The 22,034-nt window shown below is 37.7% G+C and overlaps 1 protein-coding gene across 1 annotated transcript; it reads left to right on the top strand.

Annotated features, from left to right (window-relative positions):
* Positions 1-183: 183 nt before the first annotated feature.
* Positions 184-21,524, top strand: Polr3g (RNA polymerase III subunit G). Its single transcript, XM_090331114.1, has 8 exons — positions 184-225; positions 7,444-7,593; positions 9,535-9,664; positions 13,191-13,247; positions 16,744-16,794; positions 17,651-17,730; positions 18,385-18,528; positions 19,743-21,524. Exons 2-8 carry the CDS (start codon positions 7,477-7,479, stop codon positions 19,827-19,829), a joined length of 666 nt encoding a protein of 221 aa, XP_090187240.1. The 5' UTR covers positions 184-225; positions 7,444-7,476; the 3' UTR covers positions 19,830-21,524.
* The last annotated feature ends 510 nt before the right edge of the window (positions 21,525-22,034 follow it).

Raw genomic sequence — 22,034 nt, 5'->3', positions numbered from 1 at the left:
CCGTGGGGCGTGGCTTGGGCGGCGGGTGGGCGTGGCCTGGGCGGCGGGTGGGCGGGGCCGGCCGAGCCGGCTGGAAACGCGCTGCCGGGCCGCGTGGAGGGAGCGCGGTGCGCGCCCGGCTCCCGCGTGGAACCCGCAGTGGTACCCGGACGCGCCCTCCCGTCCGCACCCCTTCCAGGCCGGCTCTGCACCGCTTTGCCTAAGACTGGAAGCTTTCGGGAGCAGGTAAGTGCAGCGGGAGAGGACTTGGGAGGCGGTGGCGAGTTAGGGTGCACGTGGGGAAGGGGTGGGGAGGGTCGAGATCCCCGCGGACAGGGGTTTGCGCGCGTGCGGGTGGGGTGAGAGGCGTGGTGGGGGAGAACTTGACCCCCTCCCCCGCGTCTCCTGAGCCCTTCAGCAGATCTTTGGAAGTCGTCGCTTCCATATTTCTATGTGATCTTCCCTCCCAGCGCCGTACGCGGTGAGTTGGAAGGGAGTTGGTGCTCTCACTCACCAGGAGGGTTGACTAGCCAGAAGGGCGATGGGTTCCTTCAGCCGGACCGCGCGGCCCAGGGCAAATCGCTGGGTATCCTGTGCTTTTCATGGATGGCACTTTTCCCTGTACAAGTGTGTGTGTCGGGGGGCTTAATAGGGTTTCTTTTCAAAGTATAAAATTCTATATCTTCTATTCCTTCCTCATGGGGTGGGTGTGAGTCTTTTTTTTTTTTTCTTTTCTATTTTTAAAATGGGCTCTTCAAAGAGTGGAGAAAGTTTGTCCCAACAGTTTAAGGAACTGGGAAGACTAGAAAAGTGGATAATGACTGGGTGTGGCCAGCCACATAAATCACCCTTTCTGTTAAAAGCCATTTCTATATTGTCTCCTCGTCTCCTAGCTGCTGATTCGCCTCTTTGGGATCCAGAAATTCCCTTGAGAACTAATCTCCCTGCTTAAGAAGGAAACGTTATAAAGAGACCCGTGAGACAGCATTAAAAAATAATTATCAAAATCTTTATAGTGGCAACTAATCAACTTTCATGGAAGGAGGGAGATAACGTCTCTCCACTAGTAAAGTCTTGGTAGAATGCTGCCTTTGGTATTTTGTTTATCCAGCTAAAGCTCTTCCAGTTACTACTCATTTGGAGTACATGACTTGAACAAAACTGTGTGTGTGGGGGGGGAGTCATGATCTTCATTCTCCAGACTTTGCAGCATCTTTCAAATATGTGCAATATCTGTACACAAATACTTGCAATATAAGGCAATATGGAATATGGACTACAGAAGAAATACATGGTAGGTGCTGTGAGGTTACAGATGGAAGGGACTTGGTGGGCAGTTGCATTTGGATTAGCATTTAAAAAGAGGGTAGAAGGGCATTCTGGGCAGAGAAATACAGTGCTGTCTGTATAGTCTGGGTATTTTTCCCGAGCATAATAGAACCACTAGGTAACAAGAACTACCAGGTGGCATGGAGTACCATCCTTCCTAGGTCACAAGTTCAGCAATAATTAGTCATTGTTGGGTTTTTGCCAGGCTTTGGATATCCCTTTTTACTTTCTTCTTCTTCTTCTTCTTTTTTTTTTTTGGTACTTGGGATTGAACCTAGGATACTATACTTGCTAGACAAGCACTTCACTACTAAGCTGCATCCCAGTCCAATTATTTGGACTTAATTGCTTTAAGATACTTCTTTTTTATTTTCCAGTGATGGGTGGGGCTTGAACTTAGGGTGTGGGCCCTGATCCCTGAGCTTTTGCTTATAGCTAATGCTCTGTCTCGTTAAGCCACAGCTTCACTTCCTATGACAGTTATTATAAATATATTTTGCCCATTTTTCCATAGAACATGAGCCGCATGACGGAGCAGAGATTTTTCTTTTGTTCATTACTAAATTTCCATATAAGATGGCAGTGAGGCACAGCTTTCCTTTCAGCTTTTTGGTGGTTAATTGAAAATAAGAGTGTCACTGGCTTTCCTGTCCATGCTGGAATCCAGTCACAATCTCAGATCTCACCCTCCTGACTAGTTAAGGCAAAGGCCAAAGACACCTGGCTGAACTGTACTTTTTTATATATTTTTTTATTGTAATTAATAGAAGGGTTACATGATATTTGCCAGATAGAAGGTACATTAATTCACATACATTGATACCCTTTCACATGTCTTGGTCCCCATTTCCTCCCTCCCACTCGGATATATATCCGATATATCAGGTAACAAAGTGAGATACTGTAACAATATGAGATAACCAAGGGACAGCAAAAGAGATGAGAGATAACATAGTACCTTAAGGACAACAATCATTCATCATATGGCTTATGTTTCTATACCCTAGGGATCCTTTTATTTAGCGTCATACTATATGGAACTGTACTTCTATATGTAGATTTGCTCTTTAAATACAGAACATAAGATGTTTAACATCTCCATAGTGGCGCTATATAACATGCTAGACAGTGAGGGGTAGAGTTTCTAATGTTAATTCTGTTGAAGAACCCAACAAACAAAAATTATAAGTGAAATTCTTCTCCTTTGTAAAGACCCATTTCTTGAAGTCAAATCAATAATCTATCTAGAACTGGAGTGTGGCAATGTATTATGTACATGTATATATAATATATATTACTTAAATTTGAAAAATCTATGAGAAGTAGGTTTCTAAGATCAACATGGGATAGCATTGATATGCATGCTGAGATGCATAAGCTAGACTTTAAAGTGAAAGCCATTAAGAAAGGAGGAAGGAAAAAGGAGCAGACTTCGTGGAGAGACTCAGTCAAGGTATGACTACAGGCTAAGGATCAGGAGGGTAGGTTAAACCATTAAAAAAAGTAGATATTAACCTGAATACTTGGATAGGGACTTTGGTTTTAATTGACTGCCAAGACCTAACATGATATGAATATCACACTCAAAGTTGTATGTTAGGATGAATAATGTGGACTAATCAGTGAAAACAACCAGAAATATTGCAGTGTTCTCAGCCAGAAGCTGAGTAGTGAAGATGGACTGTGATAGAAAATTTATAAAGAAATGAATATTTTGAGGCAAGAATTAAGTGATCGATTTGTTCCATTCTCTCTGGTTTCTAGCTCAGTGCCTAAAATGTCCAGTATTTGCTGTAACTGAGTTAAATTGTTTAAGCCACTTGAACTGGAGAAGATTTGGCTAATGAGCAACTGGAAAAGCTGTAAAAATCCTTTATAGAAGTATGCCCGAAGGCTGGGTGAGTGGAACAAGTGAGAGAGGGCATGAGGCCATGGGTTCAAACCCAACACAAAGGATTTAAAAAGAGTGATACTTGTGAGCTATTTATTCCATGATACAGTTATGATGAAATGAGGACAACCTATCAGCTCTGCAAGGGAAGAAAAAGGACTAACCACTGACTCTGATTACAGGGACACTGACTCATTAACTTGAAAGAGCTGGGTTTATAGGCCATAATCCCATAAGTATTAACAGCATCTCAAGATTGTATTTTACTGCTATGGGACTTTGCTTTCCTGGCTGAAAATGAATGAGGATGCTGAGATCTCAGCCTTCTGAGTAGCTATGATTAAAGGCGTGAGCCACCATTGCCCAGTATCACTAATGATTTATATTTAAAGTTTGCTTGGCAAACATGGAAAATTAGAATCAGCAAAGTTTGATGATTTGGGTAGGCTGTTCCACAGACAGAATTCTTTATAGGATGAGTTTTTCCAATACATTTCTAGGACTCCATCCTGAAAGATTCTGATATAATACATTTAAAGACTGACACATCCCCCATGACTCTGCATGTTTTTTGTTTTTGCCAGTCCCCTGGCTTGAACTCAGAGCCTGAGCACTGTCCTTGGGCTTTCTCAAGGCTAGAGCTCAAGCCACAGCACCACTTTTGGCTTTTTCTATGTATGTGGTACCAAGGAATCGAACCCTAGTCTTCCTGCATCCTAGGCAAGCATTCTTACCACTAGACCAAATTCTGGGCCTCAGCATGTTTTACAAATCTTTTTATTAGTCCATTTCATTCCCATGGTCAGGCAAGTTTGGTAACATTTACCTACCTAGGCTTGTTCTAAGTCTTTAATTAATGGCAGATCTGGGATTGGAATAGAGCCCAGCGATCCTGGCCACACTTATTGGAGTCCAGCTGCTGTTTCTTAGAGTAAAGATGTCTTTCTGCTCAGCAGTTTTCATACCTGGAAGACTTGCATTTTGTCAACTCAGCATATGCTTCAGTGACTCAGCATTGGAAACAAGGCTATGTCAATATTTCTTTTCCCTTTTAATTTAGGCAGATGCAATTAGCTTGGTTATTAAAATGTATGTTTCCCATCTTAATTTTGTTTCATAGAAACTGAAGCATGGATAAGAAAAAGTAATCTTAGGTAGAATTCTGATCAATGAACAGAATAGGCAGGTGTGACTCTAGAGGTAATACCCCGAGTTCAATATGGCACCAAAAAAAATAAAAATGGAGTCTATGAAGCACTTGGTTCTGCAGGTATATTTTAACAAAATTACTACTGAGTTTCCTAATTCTTCTAATATTCTCTGAGAATAGGTTTTCAGACTTTTTGCTCAGTCCTCACTCCTAGAAATGCTGATTGAATGATTCACAAACTTTTGTCTGTATCAGAACTATCAAGAGGGCTTCTTAGAACATAAATATAACCTTTATAGGCAAATTCTAGCTGACTGAGAGTGTTTCTTTTGCTCGTTAGGCCTTTGGTGGTATCCCACAATTTGCACTTTGAACCACTTCCTGGGTGATACTGTTTTAGACAGAGTTCTTCGAGAGCCATTACTCTAAAGTTTTAAGCTAATTCAGTGATTGCATCCAGGGTTGAAAACTGATCATTTTGAAGGTTGGCTCCATGGTACAGTAACTATGAATTCTTTTAGGTATTTGTACCATTCCAAGGGTAGGCAGAAAAGTTCCAAAGGAGTGGCCTCTTGTTAGTCATAGGAGGTATTCCTCATCATTAATTGGCAAATTTGAAAGGAGTAAGAGCCATGGTCTTTTTATCTAGGCAAGACAATCTGGTGACAAGAGCTGTAGCTGAGTGATGTGCTCTCCCTGAGTGAATGCAAGGCAAGTGATTTGATAGGAAATGAGACTAAGTGAGCAGAAGTTAAAAACAACAATAACAACAACAGCTATTTCTTTCTTCAGGGGTTTGGAGGACAAACCACTGCTCTCCTGCACTGTCAGAGTTACATGATATTTAGCATTATCAGTAGGAAGAAAGATATAAGAACTATTGGTTGGCATCATCACCTCATGTGAATGGAGAATTCCTTTGAAAGAGCCCTTTAAATGTACTGCTGCCTATTCCACTACTTGGCATCTACCCAACCATCCAGAAACTAGGGCATACTAAATCTACTACCACAACAATGTTCATTGCAGCACTATTCACCATAGCAAAAACATGGAACCAACCTAGATGTCCCTCAGTTGATGAGTGGATCAACAAGATGTGGTATTTGTACACAATGGAATTCTATGCTGCTGTTAGAAAAAAACAACATTGCCCCATTTCATAGGAAATGGAAAGTCTTAGATAAAATCATAGTAAGTGAAGTAAGCCAGACTCAAAGGAAATTAGGCTCAATGGTTCCCCTCATTTGTCATAATCAGTAGAAACCTTGGGCTCTACTAGCAGAGATCTGCAATAGAGCAAAACCTTGATACATAAGGCCATATAGTATGAAGCTAATTGAAAGGACCTCCAGGATATTGAAACAAAAGCCATACAATGAATTATTGTTGTCCTTAATGTACTATGATATCTCTCATCTCTTTTGCTGTCCCTTGGTTATCTCATATTGTTACAGTATCTCACTTTGTTATTGGATATATTGGATTTATTTGTATTTGGTTATTTGAAATTTGATAGGGAAGGGGGGAAAACCAAGACGGGGGCGGGGCGTGGAGGGGAGGGTAATGGGGACCAAGACATGTGAAAGGGTATCAATATATGTGAATTAATGCACCTTCTATCTGGCAAATATCATGTAACCCTTTTATTAATTACAATAAAAAATAAATAAAAATTAAAAAAAATGTACTGCTGCCTGAGCTCACTGATACCAATAATCAAAGTTCAGATACTTCCCAGATATTCAGTATAAAGACTTGAATATATGATTAAAATTACTGCCCCTAAAGTTGAAAGTACTAGTTCATCTTAGCTTTAACGATTTCAGGGATTTTCTCAGCTGCTTTTGGTGAAGGGAAACTTAAATAGACCATTTGAACTTGAATTGTACCCCTAGTCTCCTATGTTGAAGACTTAGGACTGAGCAGATGATGCTGTTTTGTGTGGACTGGTAACTACTAGAGATTGGGGCACTGTGTAGCTAGAGAAAGTAGGTCACTAGAAATGTGTCCTTGGGGCCTATGTGTCATCCCTAGCTTGCCTCCCCTTCTGTTGCCTTTCCATGATGTAAGTTCCTCTGCTTCCTCATTCCCTCCCGGTCATAATAGACTGAGCCTCCTTCAATACTATGAGAGAAAATAAATCTTCCTTGCTTTAGTTATTTTTCTCAGGCATGTCTTACAGTGATGCAAATCTGACTAATCCAGACCCCTTCATAGTCTGACTGGTCCAGCTCCCAGTTTTGAAAGAAAAATGTTGAATTAGAACTCAAGGAGTCTTTCTCCCATTCAATTTCTAGGGTAAAGAACTCATTTAAGGCTGGGAGTGTGGCTTAGTGGTAGAGTGCTTGCCTAGCATGCATAGAGCCCTGAGTTCAATTCCTTACTACCACATAAACAGATAAAGCCAGAAGTGGAACTGTGGCTCAAGTGTTAGAGTGCTAGCCTTGAGCAAAAACAAGATCAAGGACAGTGCCCAGGTCCTAAGTTCAAGTACCAGGACTGGTCAAAAAAAAAAAAAAAACTCTTAAAATTTTATGGTATTTAGGGCTGGGAGTTTGGCCTAGTGGTTAAAGTGCTTGCCTAGCATGCACGGGTTCGATTCCTCGGTATCATATACATAGAAACAAGCCGGAAGTGGTGCTGAGGCTCAAGTGGTAGAGCTCTAGCCTTGAGAAAGTCCAAGGACAGTGCTCAGGCCCTGAGCTCAAGCCCAGGACTGGCAAAAAAAAAAAAAAAAAAAAATTATGGTATTTGTATTTAACTAGGATCTTCAAGTTGCTGCAGGCAAGTTTCCTTCTCTTCCATTGTGCTTTCCTAAATCTGATATCCTCTTTACAAACCACAGAGGGATGAAGAGTGTAGGTCTTCAGGCAGCATCTCAAAGGAGACCCAGAGTCAGCCTTCCATTGAGGATGTGGCTGGACATGAACAATTCAACTATCAGTAGTCTCTTGTTTCTTTACAAATTCTGGTTTCCAAAAGTATTTTGAGTCCACTCCGTGTAAGAGGTAAAGTTGTACATTTTGTTCTTACGTGTTGGCTTCTCTTTATGTATGATGTAGTAAATTGTATCATTAACTGTATTTTTCAGCATTTGCCTGCTGCCCTGCTGAAACTAGTTCTGATGGCTGGGAATAAAGGGAGAGGACGTGCTGCTTATACTTTTAATATTGAGGCTGTTGGATTTGGCCGAGGTGAAAAGCTACCTGATGTAGTTTTGAAACCACCCCCACTGTTTCCTGTAAGTATATTGACAGCTAACTTCACACAGCTTACTTTTTCATGTTTCAGAGAGAAGGAAAAATTTTACCTATGCCTTGAATATTAAATAACACTTTTACTCTTACACTTGAGTTATATACTCAAGTATAGGAAAGTAAATGAATATACTTTGCTGTAGCTGTGATAACAGGAACACACAAACTCACACAGTCTTTGTTAGAGGAATTATGTCAGTGGAGGATCCTGAACCAATGTGTCTAAACTCTAGATGTCCCTCTAAGACATCTGCTTTTTACTGTAAAGTAAGTAGCCATTTTGATACTTGGTGGAACCTAAAGAAAAACAAACTCAAGGGGCCGTGAGTTTAGCCTAGTGGTAAGAGTGCTTGCCTAGCATGCACGAAGACCCAGGTGCGATTTCTCGGTACCACATACATAGAAAAAAGCTGGAAGTGGTGCTGAAGCTCAAGTGCTAGAGCTCTAACCTTGAGAAAATCTAAGGACAGTGCGCAGGCCCTGAGCTCAAGCCCAGGACTGGCAAAAAAAACCAAAAAAACAACCCTCCCCAAAAAACAAAAAAACAAAAAACAAACTCAAGTCTTTCAGGTATAGGAATAACATTACTGTAAGTTTATTCGAAACTAGTAGCTCTTTTTGTATGTGAAATGGTTTCTAAAATAAGGGTGATGTTATTACATAGTGTTTTACATTTGGAATAGAAGTAAAGTTCCTCACTACTGGCTAAAAGTTTCTTCCTGCTCTGCCCTTTCACCAGAAATGTCTGTGACATTTCCCACCACAGTCTTTTTTGTGTCTTAGGTAGGCTGGCTTTATTTCTCTCTCAGGCATTTATCCCTACAGGTTTTCTGACTGGAACTTTCTGTGCTCCTGTGTTCGCATGGATGGCTACATGGTTTTGTACAGGCCTCTGCTCAAGTGTGATATTTCCAAAAGGCTATGTATACTTATTTATGTAGACTAGCCACTGCTGACTTCCATGGGCTCTTATGAGTCATTCTTCCTTTGCCATGTCACTTGTCACTCCTGAAATTAAAGCTTACCAAATTGCTTTACTTATTCTTGATATACTTTTTCATCAGAATGTAAGATCTGTGCGCAAAGGAGTTTTGACTAGTTTAGCAGGGTATCTCCTCTTGTTTGCTGGTGTGTGTACATGAGTATATGTGTAGAAACGTAGACTCAAAAACTCCTGTTTGCCATTTAATCTTTATATGGCTTACAAACCATTCATGTCTTGATTCATTGTGAAAGGAGACAATGTTGGTAATACTTCCAAGGAGAAGAGTGTATGTTGCTTACTAAGATTGCTGCCTTTGTTTGCATGTATCCCATGGCTTGAAGTGGGACCTGAGCTTTGTCCCTGAGCTCCCTTTGCTCTAGGCTAAAACTCTCCATTGGTGCCACAGTTTCACTTCCAGCTTTTTCTATGATTAACTGGAGATAAGAGTTTCACAGACTTTTTGCCTGGGCTGGCTTGGAACTGCAAGATCGCAGCCTCCTAAGTAGCTGGGATTACAGGCTCGGGCCACAGATGCCCAGCTTATTTATTTATTTTTTTATGGGGTTATTCCCACCCATACCATTACCAGTAGTTCAAATTAAGAAGAAATAATGTAGTTGCTCTCATTTGGGTGTCTTAATTTTTCAAATATGGAATCATTTAACAAGATACTATAGCAATACTATACTATGATTGCCAGTGTGTTTTAGAATCAATAAAAAAGTCATGTATTTATCCTACTTCTGAAATAAGAATAAATTAGGAAAAGGTTCATAAAGGTAAAGGGATTGCAAAAACTCAATAACATTTGAGCTGATTGTAAAACTCAACAATGGTAAACATAGTTTTTAATTTACACTGGCTTTTTTTGGAACGTAAATGGAAAGATACTAGAATATTTAATTTATAAAAAATTAACTTTGTCTTTTAATTTAAACAGGATATAGATTATAAGCCAGTACCACTGAAAACAGGAGAAGATGAAGATTATATGCTGGCCTTGAAACAGGAATTAAGAGAAACAGTGAAGAGAATGCCTTATTTTATTGAAACACCTGAAGAAAAACAAGGTGTGTTTTGGACTGTTTGATGATGTGGTTTATTATCTGTAGGTGAAATAATGCTTTTGCAAAAGATATATAATCTTTTAATGTTGATTATTTGGTTAAATCATATATGACCATCCACCGTCAAAAAAAAACATGGCTAATTTAATAGAAAGCTACTTTAGAATTTTTGGTATTTTTGAATAGAAGTTATTCACAGTTAATGTAAATTATGAGAACCCAGTCTAATAGGTTAGAATTACCCATATGTATTTAATAGGTTTAGTAAAAAACTATTAATATATTTTTATATATTCTGATTTTTTCTTTCATGTTTTTCTTTATAAAATTGGGTTTATATTACTTTGTCTTTCCTTTTTTACTCTATAATAATTTCCTTTACCCTTAAGTTTTAATAGCTGGTTATTATTACATGGGTATAAATTATTACATGTAATTAATTCCCTGCTTTTGATTTAAAGTTATATCCAGTTTTTGCTCACATATATAGTGCTATAATTATTGTAAATATACATGTATTTTAATTCATATCTCTTTATTTACTTTTTAGGTTAAAATATTTAACAACTTTGGGTTTTTGTTTATTATTTATGTATATGATAGAAGATATGAAATATGTATTTATTGCTGATGCTCAGAGCAGAAAGGAGAAATTACAGTTAGAGAACACTTAGTAATCTTAGACTGGAATGGGAGGTGGTTTTAGAGGAAGTAGACCCACTCCTGAGTAGTCACTTTGCACAATGGAACTCTATTGATATTCAGTTTCTTCCATTGTTGAAATTAGAGAGATCAATATCACCCTCGAGTTCTCAAAACACCATTAAAACATGAGAAATTCATATAGTATCATTCCATTCCATTAGTATTAAGAATGCATTTCCTTTTTCCTTTCTAAAAGATTTAGAATTGGCTAACAGAGTTGCATAGTATATTACATTTGTTTATAAGAAGCATTTAGAGAAGTTCTTTTCATATTTGAAGTATACCTACTTGAAATATAATGGTTTCATAAGTGATCTTTTACTTTAACAATACTGATTTTTAAAAAATCTTCATGATTATCTTGCATATTTGCATTTAGAAATAAAATTAAAGATCTCATATATTAAAAAATAGGATTAGATGAACTATTAGTTTCCTTATTAAAATAGTGCAATAGATACTTTAGTCCTTTTAAATTAGTTCTCTTTAGGTTATAGGGCATAATTTTCTAACTCAGTGTGGTAAGTAAAATGAAGTACATCCAATCATTTGAGCATTTGTGTGAGTTTTTTATTCAGGGTCAGTAAGAACATTTTATTGGCTTTATGGAAGTAGTTGCTTTGAACCTGAATTAGGCATGCTTTTGTCTTCGATAACTACAAATTAAAATGTACAAAGACACATCCTTTTGTAGAATTTTCCAAAAGGATACAATTAAATTCTCATGAAATTTCACCTTTCTCTTTTTTCTGATGTAGTATGTTTAGAAAAACTCTGCTTCAAAGTAAAGTTTGTTTAAACATAACATTCATATATATGTATGTAAATGCATACACCCACACATGCACACACACATATACAAGTTCTCTGCTACAAAAAAAAATGAGCCAGCAAAGTTCCTTTATTATGTTTATTTATTTATTTGTTTCCTTTTGTGTTGCTAAGACCAGACTTGGCCTATGCAACCCAGGAACTTACCATTCACTACATCACAGCTTCATCAAATGTTTTGAATGTGCATTTTGGACTCTGAAAAGATAAGAATTAAAAATATAGGCAGAATCTGAGAAATGGATTTGTAATCTGGGATCATTTAAATGACACCAGTGTGAGGAAAAAAAAAATGTAAGTTAGATGTATTTGAAACCTAGAATCCAGAAATACAGCATGCACATTTTAGGTATGTATGCATGCAGTCAAAGAAAGTCACCTATTTGGGGTAAATTTAGCTAGAAAAACCATTAACGAATGAAATTAAAATTTAGAATTGCTATTCTTCATTTCCTTTCATTTCCTTATAAAATGACCAATAGTTATCTCTTTGCTATTTATTCTATTATTTGTTTTAGTTTTCCTTCTTTAACACTTGGTTGTATTACTTAGAAGCATTGTCCTGATTATAGAAAAGTGAGTTCTGATTTTTCTTTAGATATACTGTTTTTATTACCTGCCCTTCTTTATGGCTAAACTTGTAAGCCACATTTTATGATAAACAATGCTTTTACACTATATGTGACAGTGTTGCTGGCCAGCTTGGTGGCTTGGGAAGGGGTCAGGGCCCTCCATCCTTAAGGGAGTTTCTCTGGCACAGTGTACCAGTCAAATGTAAGAACGATGGATGTAAGAATCTACTGATTCAGTCTGTCACAGGTCATCTGCAGTTTTCAGTAGTTGATATAAAAAGCTTGTAACTTGCTCTTTTAGACCCAAGACAGGTCCAGCCTTCTCCACTACTAGTCTTTTTCTTTCTCAGGTCACTGAGGAACCTAGCAAAATGAGTAAGTGTGTAGTAAGGGCTGGGCATGAGCAAATAGCATCTCATTCCCAATTAGGTTCTTGGTATATATTAGTTATCAGGGTTTTTTTTTGTTTGTTTTTGTGGGTCATGGGGCTTGAACTCTAGGCCTGGGTGCTGTCTCTGAGCTCTTTACCTCAAGGCTACCGTCCTACCCCTTGAGCCTCAGCACTACTTCTTGTTTTCTAGCTGTTAATTGGAGATAAGAGTCTCACATTCTTTAGTGACTGGGCTGGCTTTGAACTGCAGTCCTCAAAGATCAGCCTCTTTAGTAGCTAGGATTACAGGAATGAGCCACCATGACCAGCAAGTTATAATTTTAAATGTTAGGAATAGAAGGCCATTGTCACAAGAATAAAATAAGTGCTGAGGGAACCTCCTTTGCCTTGGGATTCCTGATCTGTCTCTACAGTTCTGTGAATGTTGTCATAGCTTGTTATATTAAGAAAAATAGTTGGGTTGATGTGTTGTACCCGAATTCCTAGAACCCCGAAAAGACCACCAGAGGCCACAGTCAAAACTAAAAAGCAGGGGTCGTTTTATTTATGAGTCTAGACTCGGGCCTCCGCGTACCAGCAGCCGGCAACGCTGAAAAGGCCCTGAGCAAGAACTTTACACTGCTTTTATAGGGAAAGTACAATTACCTGATTGGCTCTTTAACTCAAACCACTGGTCGAATCAGAGCTCAGATGTCTAACCACTGAGCACCAAGCTGTTCCCACCTGGGGTTCAAGTACATGGGCCCTAAACAAGGGGGGGAGGGGATCATTCCCAGATCATGGAACAATCTTGGCACAACAGATGTCCCTAGTCACTAGTCTCTTAAACCCAGAGGTTTCTTGCTGTCTTTAGCTTGTCATTGTCATTGAACTTCGTAGTTCAGGAACACCTCATGTACAAATTTTAGAAGCTCATTGTAAGTGAAATAAGAGATGTCTGGTATTTTCAGTGATTTTTGAAGACTGGCTTATGTTTTTGTGTATTTTTGATGTTTCTAATGAATACCTTATACCTTTTTTTTTCTCCTAGATATTGAAAGGTATAGTAAAAGATACATGAAGGTATACAAAGAAGAATGGATACCAGGTAGTATAAAACAGACAATGTTAAATACTTTTAAAAGACCATCGTGGGCCGGGAGTTTGGCTTAGTGGTAGAGTGCTTGCCCAGCATGCACGAAGACCTGGGTTCAATTCCTTGCTACCACATACATAGAAAAAAAAGCCGGAGGTGGTGCTGAGGCTCAGGTGGTAGAGCTCTTGAAAGTCCAAGGACAATGCTCAGGCCCTGAGCTCAAGCCCAGGACTGGCAAAAAAAAAAAAAAAAAAGGACCATCTCGTCTCCCTATGTAGCTTAGGTATCTATTCTCACTATAGGAAAACAAAGTTTAACTATTTTTCTGTAAATATTAAGTAATGTAAATTTTTTGGAAGCTGAAAGGAAGATTGTTTTACGATAACAAGGAAGATCTGAAGTGTTTTATAGGATGCTCTTAAAATGCCTTTTTTTTTTTTTTTTTGGTGAGTCATGGGGCTTGAACTTGCCTGGGCACTGTCCCTGAGCTCTTTAGCTCAAGCCTACCACCCTACCCTTGAGCTATACTGAGCTCTTCAGCTCAAGGCTACCACCCTTCCCTTGAGCCAAGCCCCACTTCCCATTTTCTAGACCTTAATTGGAGTTAAGAGTCTCGGGTCCTTTTTATGTGCCCAGGCTGGCTTTGAACCTTGATTCTCACATCTCAGCCTCCTGAGTAGCTAGGATTATAGGCGTAAGCCACAGCACTTAGCTTTAAAATGGTTTTTATAAACAGAGGTCTTGCCAAATCCTTTTGGAGTTGTCAGTTTTATTAGCCACAATTATAATCACAATATTAATTTGTTATACAAATAAACACTTGCCTGTCTGCTCCTGGGCTATTTTATAGCTTTTAAAGAAAAAACAAATGCCTAGTATTAAGGTTATTTTAATCCAAGCTCATAGATTTTGCTTTCAAACAGAGTTGTAGGCTAGTTTTAATTTCTAAAATTCCTTTACAATAGGATCATACTAAGATTTTTGTTCGCAGCATTCAGGTTTTATCTTGGGTATAGATGGGTGGAAGAGGCTGTAGAACAAATCTCATTCACAGGGCCGGGAGTTTGGCCTACTGGTAGAGTGCTTGCCTTGCATACACGAAGAGGAAGATGCAGGTTCAATTCCTCGGTACCACTTATGTAGAAAAGCCGGAAGTGGTACTGTGACTCATGTGGTAGAGCACTAGCCTTGAACAAAAGAAGCTCAATGACTGATTAAGCTATGAGTTCAAGCCTCAGAATCAGGACTAGTACACATACACACTTCCTCCCGAAAACCCAACTGTCATGGAAATGAAGTGATTCCAGTATACTTACCAATACTGGGACAACTTGAATATCTTCATTTAAATTTACTTTCCTTTTTCCCTCATCTTAGGGTTTCATAGAAACTGCCCTAAATTTATGTCACTAATACTATTATCACTTTCAAGGGTAATTGTGCTTTTTCTTTTTGTCCTGAGCTTGGGCTCAGGGCCTGAGCACTCTCCTTGGGTTTTCCTCAAGGCTAGAGATCTACCACTTGAGCCACAACACCACTTCTGGCTTTTTCCTATGTACATGGTACCAAGGAATCGAACCCAGGTCTTCGTGCATGCTAGGCAGGCATTCTACTACTAGACCAACTCCTGGCCCCTTTCTTGTGCTTTTTAAAAGAAATGTGTTGTCTATTTTAAATTTATTTTTAAAAATTTATCATGATGCAATTTTAGTGAAGATTTAATACTAAATAGTTCTCTAATTTAAATCACTGTATGTTTACTTGTCAGTATACACAGAACACAATTATTTTTGCAGAGGAAATTGCTCTGCTCTATATCTTAATCTTAAGGCTTTTAAATAATTGTAAAATTTAGGGGGTTATTTTATTTTTATCAGCTTACATTAATTATACAATGTGATTTCATTGTGACATTTCCATATATAATGTACCTTGATCAAATTCATCTTCTCTTATTATATTTCATCTTCCTTACCTTTTGTGTGGGAGAGTGGGGCGAAGGATGAGTCCTAGGGCTTGTAACTCAGGGTCTGGGTTTTTTTCGAGTCCTGAGGCTGGAACTCAGGGCTTGAGCACTGTCTTTGGGCTTTCTCAAGGCTAGAGCTTTACTGCATGAGCCTCAGCACCACTTCTGGTGTTTTTTCTATGTATGTGGTACCGAGGAATGGAACCCTGGTCTTCATGCATGCTAGGCAAGCATTCTACCAGTAGGCCAAACTCCCACCCCATGCTGTCCTTGAACTTTTATGGTCAAGACTGGTGCTCTACCATTTGAGCCACAGCTTCACTTCTAGCATTTGGTGTTTAATTGGAGATAAGAGTCTCAGGGACTTTCCTGCCAAGGCTGCTTTGAACCTTGATTCTCTGATCTCAGTCTTCTGAGAAGCTAAGATTATAGGCACAAGCCACTGGAGCCCAGCTCCTCCTTATTTTTTAAAAAAGGAATTTTAATGGATTTCATTATTTGATTGTTGCTCATGGATAAGGTCAGGGGCCCCAAGAAATCTCATGTCTCTCTTATTTCTTCTACCTCATTGTCAATTCCAGAATGATTCTCTTCATGTTCTTCCTCACGATCTATGAGTAGTTTATAAAAACTAAAATATATTTAAAGCAAAATTTATTAGTACATGTAAAATAACTTAAAATTTAACTGTTTTGAGCAAACACACCGAGATTTCTTTATGAAACAATAATTTTAAGTGTTTTATGCAGATTCCATTTTCTACTTATCTTCTTTGCTCAGAAATGAAAGAATATGGGGCTGCATTGTCGCTCAGGAGTAGAACTCTCATCCTCCCAGCCCCCCTTTTTTTTTACGAGTCCTAGGCCTTGAACTCAGGGTCTGGGCACTGTCGTTGGGCTTTCTCAAGGCTAAAGCTCTACCATTTCAGTCACAACACCCATTTCTGGCTTTTTTCTATGTATGTGGTACCGAAGAATCAAACCTGGGTCTTCCTGCATGCTAGGCAAGCACTCTACTACTAGGCCAAACTCTCAGTTCTCTCATCCCTTTTTCCTTCCTCAAATTAAAGAAAATTCATAGAAAAATGATTTAAGAGTCTTCCAAGCAAAAATCCTTTGTTGGTGTATTTTCTGTGGCTATTTGTGTTTTTAGTTTTTAGATAATGATGAATATTGTTTAATTTTACTCTTCATGTGTTAGTATTATGGACATATACTTTAACTTTCAAAGAAAATTTGTATAAAATAACTAGGTCTCAACCACAGACAAATTACAAGTATTTAAAAAAAAATAATACTCAACAAAAGTTATTATGCTGAAATCCCCATAGAATAATTGTTAACATATTTGAATGCTCCTTTTCAAAACTATTTTAATAAACTCAATAAGAAACAATATATTATTGGCTAATCTGTACAATCAGATAGCCAAAAATCACATTGTCTTTTTTCAACAAGTTTCCTTGTGTTCTGTCTTTGTTGTTTACTATACCAATGACTCCTAAAGGAAACTAATATTTTTATATTTCTATTGTACACACAGATTGGAGAAGGCTCCCAAGAGAAATGTTGCCAAGGAAGCACTGCAAAAAAGGTACATTGATTAATGTAATAGTGTTGCAGGTAAGAAGAGGTTGTTACCAAAATTCTATTAATTATAGAATTGTCTGTCTAAAGTTAGGTTAAGTATTCTGAAAACTTTTTCTGAAAATAGACCTACCATTGTGATTGTTTGGCTGAAGATGTGTTTTTGTCACTGTTACTGATTTTGAGGGGTTATTTCTTTTTCTTTTTTTTTTTTTTCAAGTCCCTGGGGGCTTAACCACAGGGCCTGGGCGCTGTCCTTGAGCTTTCTCAAGGCTAGTGCTTTGCCACTTGAGCCACAGCACCATTTTTTGCTTTTTCTGTGGTATGGAGGAATTGAATCAATGTTTTGTGCATGCTAGACAAGCACTCTACTAGTATGCCACACTGTTGGCCCCAAGGGTTGTTTCTTTATTTGACGTTTTTTAATTGTGGAAATATGATGTGCTATGAAACTTAGTGATTTTTGTATTTTCAGTTCTCTGCATATTTGTGAGTTTTTTTTTTTTAAGTATACTAGTTGCTTTCTGTGTTATTGAGAAACACATGTTAAAACTGGGGAATTGGTAAAATAGAACTTTATGTTGTATATAAAAAAATACCAAACTGCGGGCTTACATTTTTTTCTTTTGCTTGTGCAAAGCAGATATCTAATAAACCTGTGACTAATGATCATTTGGTTGTTCATTGAAAATTGATGAGGTGTGATGCTTTAGTTTTTTCTGAGAATGTTAATTCACTTTTGAAACTTAATATGACTAGTATGATAATCATTATGCTGGACAGAATATGAAAAGGCACAGAAATGTAGTCACATTTACTGTTACAGAAAAAAAAAGTATGTAAACTAGTGATTTTTATTTCAGTAGGCTCGAAATCCAAAAAGGCGGAAGATCCGGGCAAAGGGGCTTCACTCAATGCTGTTGATATGCTGAAAAAAATAGAGGTAAGCCTTTCTTATTAACCTAAAAGTAAATTGGAAAATGTAAAATTTCAAGCCTTTTTTTGGTGGCTTTCTTCAGCCTTTCCAGTTTGTCTTACTGTTGAATGTTGAAGCATGTGGTTTGGCAGAAGAAAGCCTGGCACACAGTTGGAACATTGGTAGCGGGAGTTCGGAGGATATCCTGTTCTTTCTCCTCACCTGGCACCTTGACTTACCTCTCATAGATTCCTCCAGATCCCTGTTTTCCTGTCAGAGTCAGTTATTCAGGACGGAAAAAACTTGAGAACTATACACATTTAAAATGTGGTTCTTAGAAAGAGAGCCTCACTTTTCTTCCTGTTGGTGGTCCTGTACTTTTAAATACTTTTTTTTTTGTTGTTGGTCTAAGTCTTATGAATAGAAAATTCTGTTGATGGAGACCTTCTGGCACTCATTTCTACTCATTCCTACAAACATACTTTATTTAAAAATTAAATATAAAGTTCAATAGGATGCCCTGCCATCCCTCTCCTAGTCATTCATTGCTGTGTTTTAAAACAACCTTCACTAATCTCGTATACGTCCTTTCAAGAATATTGTGTGTTTAACTAATATTGCATTTTCCCTTTTAAACTAGAAAAGGCTTCCACCTAAACTAATGAAACTTGTTTATACCAGGAATTGGAAAAGAGAGGTGATGGTGAGAGATCAGATGAGGAAAATGAAGAGAAAGAAGGAAACAAAGAGAAAAATAAAGAAGGGGATGATGATGATGATGATGATGCAGATCAGGAGGCATATGATGAAGAAGAGCAAGAGGAGGTAAAGTTGCTAACTTTAGGGATTATCTAATAAGGTATTATATATGCCAGAGGTAATAGTGTATTCTTATAATCCGAGTCCTTAAGTTCAGGACAGCATGGACTCCACAGTGAGATTTTAATCTCAAAAGGAAACAAGTAAAACACAAAAATCTGTATTGATAGGAACTAGAAATATATTCTTAGATCTGTCCTCATTGGCTTCAGTTCCTTGTTATCAAGAGAACTATTATAATATTGAAGTGATACAGGGGACAAAAGTAACTTGAAAGACATCTTTGTAAGTGAAAGTCCAGGAATGATGGAAATTGATCAGATGAATGCAGTTAAGATTTACTTACATAAAGTTGCATGTCAGCAGTGCAGAGAGGGCTGATTCATCAGTCTGGAAGGGAATCTCTGCAGTGACATCATGTTTCAAATTCCAATGTACTTCTTCTGTAAGACAACACTGGTAATCCATCCTCAGGTATCTGATGGACTGGATTCAGTGTTTGGGTTTAATGAAATTCATGGTATGTTTCTAATCTGCAGTCACTTAAGATATTTGGGGGCAGGATATCTTTGTTGGTCTCTTTGGGACTTCATAACTGCTTCCCAAGACTTTCCTGTCCATTCTGATCATTTTTGCCTTCATTTTATGTCAGCTTCTTGTAACAGATTCTGAACCATTTATTCACTTCAAACTATTCTACCTGTAATCTTTCTTACATATTATGTTTTGTATTCCTTTGAAATTGATATGGATTTACAGAGAGGGCTGTAGACCCATTTTTATCTGACTAGCCAGCTGATAATGTGTTCATTTATTTTCCTTTTTTAAGACTTTCACAAAAAGTAACGTAAACTGGAATCCTAGTAGGCTAGGAACTCTTGAGCAAAGTAATGTTCAAGACAGTGGGTTTAAGTCATTGGGTTTATGTAGAAACTACATTTAATTTAAAACTAGTCCTCTGTAGCCTATTAGAAAAATGAAGTGTGTTTTGAGCTTGAGGCAGAGTGAGAAACATAAATGGACTTCGCGTTAATGCCTTTTTAGATTTGAAGTTATTCTCTGTGCCCGTTTTAGTTGAAATTTGTGGGAATTTCCATTGAATTGAGGATAAGCATTTTCAAAAGTAAAATTTGCCTTTTACAAACTTTGGGACAGTCTACATTGTGTTTTTTAGTGGTATTTTTTCTCATTGTTTACTAAGAAATGTATCCTATCCTTAGGAAAATGACTACATTAACTCCTACTTTGATAATGGAGATGATTTTGGTGCAGACAGTGATGACAACATGGATGAAGCAACCTATTAGCCAAGAAACCTCTCAACATTTTGGTACAGTTTCTTAGCATTTGGAACTTGATGTCTGCTTTATTTCTGATAAGGAATGAATTACCTATCTTATTTGTATTCCTGTTTTATCTGACAAATGTTATCAAAACATGCAGAATCGCTGTTTATGCTCTTGTTACCTTATAGGCTGGCATTCTGACATTCCCTCTCACCAACTCTGCCATCTTTCATTATGTATGCTAGTGCATTGTTAGTTTTTAGCATGTCTAAATCTATGCATACTTGAACAAACCCATGCTTGATATTTTTTGTAAAATTACTAGTCAGAATGGATTTCTACTAATTCAGCACAGAGAGCACTTTAAAAACATAGAAACTTGAAATTTATTTTTTACTTTTATGTAGGATGTTCTATATTACTACAATGGGCTTATATACATACATAAACTTACTAAGCTCTTCCAGGTACACACTTAGGAAATGAAAGGTTTTGTGACAAAAAACACTCATGGAAACATATTCAGCCTGAGATAAACAATTTTACAATGAACATCTCAGCGAGCACAGAGACTGTCACATGCAGTGAATATTAGAAATACTTGACTTTGGGGACAGCGTTGAGTCCTACAATGTGAGTTCAGTCTCACTGTAGTAAGCCTGACATCTGCAAATTGTTGGGCTTATAACAGGTTAGACTATGTTATGTGTGTGTGTGGATTGGAAAGTACTGGTTGTAAAGTATTATTGTAAAGTATGAACTTAACGGAAGAACGTTTGCATGTGAACTTGGTATAGAGGCCCATGCTATGTTTCACAGGATTCACTGATTATGTACCAATGAAGAATAACCTCAGGTTGTTTTGAAGTGAATATTGATCTTTTGTTTAAGTTACAGTCTAGGTTCCCTGCCATTTTATATTTTTGGGGGAAAATCAGACACTGCAGCCTCCAAAGAGTTTAAAATACCAAAGATTTTCAGGGAAGTTCAGATAGTCAAGGAAGTTTGTTATATGCTTCAAAAATGATTTCCTGATATTACCAAAAGAAAGTTAACTTTACTTTTGCCTTTGGAAGGTGTTATTAGCCATTACTCTCTAACTTGAGAATTTGGAACTCTTCATTATCTTTCTACCTATAATACAAAATTCAACCTTGAAACTGCTTGGTTATTTCTGTGCCTTAGTTTCTCCATTTGTAAACAATTTCCTATAAAAATAGTTTAAATACTAACTGGATTACACACACGCGTGCGCACACACACACACTTGAAAGGTAACAAGTTTTGAGAAATAAATGTTTTCCTCATAAAGTGTGTTTACTGATTTTTTCCCCCATCTTTCCATCTCCTATCTATTTGTGGAGAAAATTTGTATTGCCCTAGTTTTATAATGCTCAGGAAAAAAAAATCACTTTCAATGCAATATACTTCCTCAAAGAATTCAAGGTGGGTGTGAGAACTCATCTTGTTCAGTGGCTTTAATGATTGTGCTTGTGACTGACTTCTAGCTATATTTAAGATTTTACATGGAAACCTGATTGTCTTATTAAAGTTGTAATATGTTAGAGACTTCACATAGAGTTTCCCATAAATAAAAAATTGTCATTTGGAAAACATAGATATCTCAATTTCTTATCTTCTCTGGAACCAGAGCTAAAGACTATTTAGCTGATAGAAATCTTTACTTTTATAATTTTGTTCACTTGCTTTATTACAGATCTGTAGGTAACCTTTGTTTTATTCCTAGTTAAAAAAATGTATCTATATAAAGTAGTTGTACAAAGGGGTTTCATTATGTCAGTTTTCAAGTAAAATGAATGTTGATATAGGTAACCTTTCAATGAGGCAAATATATTAAAGGTAAAGGTTCTTTGTTGGCTTTCAGTCTTAGTGGACTGGTATAGTTCTGCCCGCAGTGTAGGTAGCCATTTATTCTGGGAGACCTCAAACATCTTTTTGGGGGGGAGGGGGAGGACAGTCCTGTGGCTTGAAATCAGGGCCTAAGTGTTGTCCCTGAGCTTTTGTGCTCAAGGATAGACTCTACCACTTTGACAATTCCTTTTCTAGCTTTTTGATAGTTAGCTGGAGATAAGTTTTATGAACTTTACTGCCTAGGCTGGCTTCAAACTGCCATCCTTAGATCTCCCAAGAAACTAGGATTATAGTCCAGAGCCACAGGCACCCAACTCTACCATCTCCTCTTTGTTTTTTTATTAAAGAATTTAT

Source organism: Megascapheus bottae, chromosome 4 (assembly GCF_031878675.1).
Source record: "Megascapheus bottae isolate mThoBot1 chromosome 4, mThoBot2.hap1, whole genome shotgun sequence".
NCBI classification, from domain to species: Eukaryota; Metazoa; Chordata; class Mammalia; order Rodentia; family Geomyidae; genus Megascapheus; species Megascapheus bottae.
The sequence above is the reverse complement of the archived record's forward strand: the minus strand, read 5'-3'. Positions and strand labels throughout refer to the sequence as shown.

What these genes read in the sequence shown, in the direction of transcription:
- Polr3g (XM_090331114.1), top strand. Translation starts at nt 7,477, where the DNA reads ATGGCTGGGAATAAAGGGAGAGGACGTGCTGCTTATACTTTTAATATT. An exon ending in AACCACCCCCACTGTTTCCT is followed by an intron (nt 7,594 to 9,534) that starts GTAAGTATATTG and finishes TAATTTAAACAG; the next exon opens with GATATAGATTATAAGCCAGT. An exon ending in AAGGAAGCACTGCAAAAAAG is followed by an intron (nt 16,795 to 17,650) that starts GTACATTGATTA and finishes TTTTTATTTCAG; the next exon opens with TAGGCTCGAAATCCAAAAAG.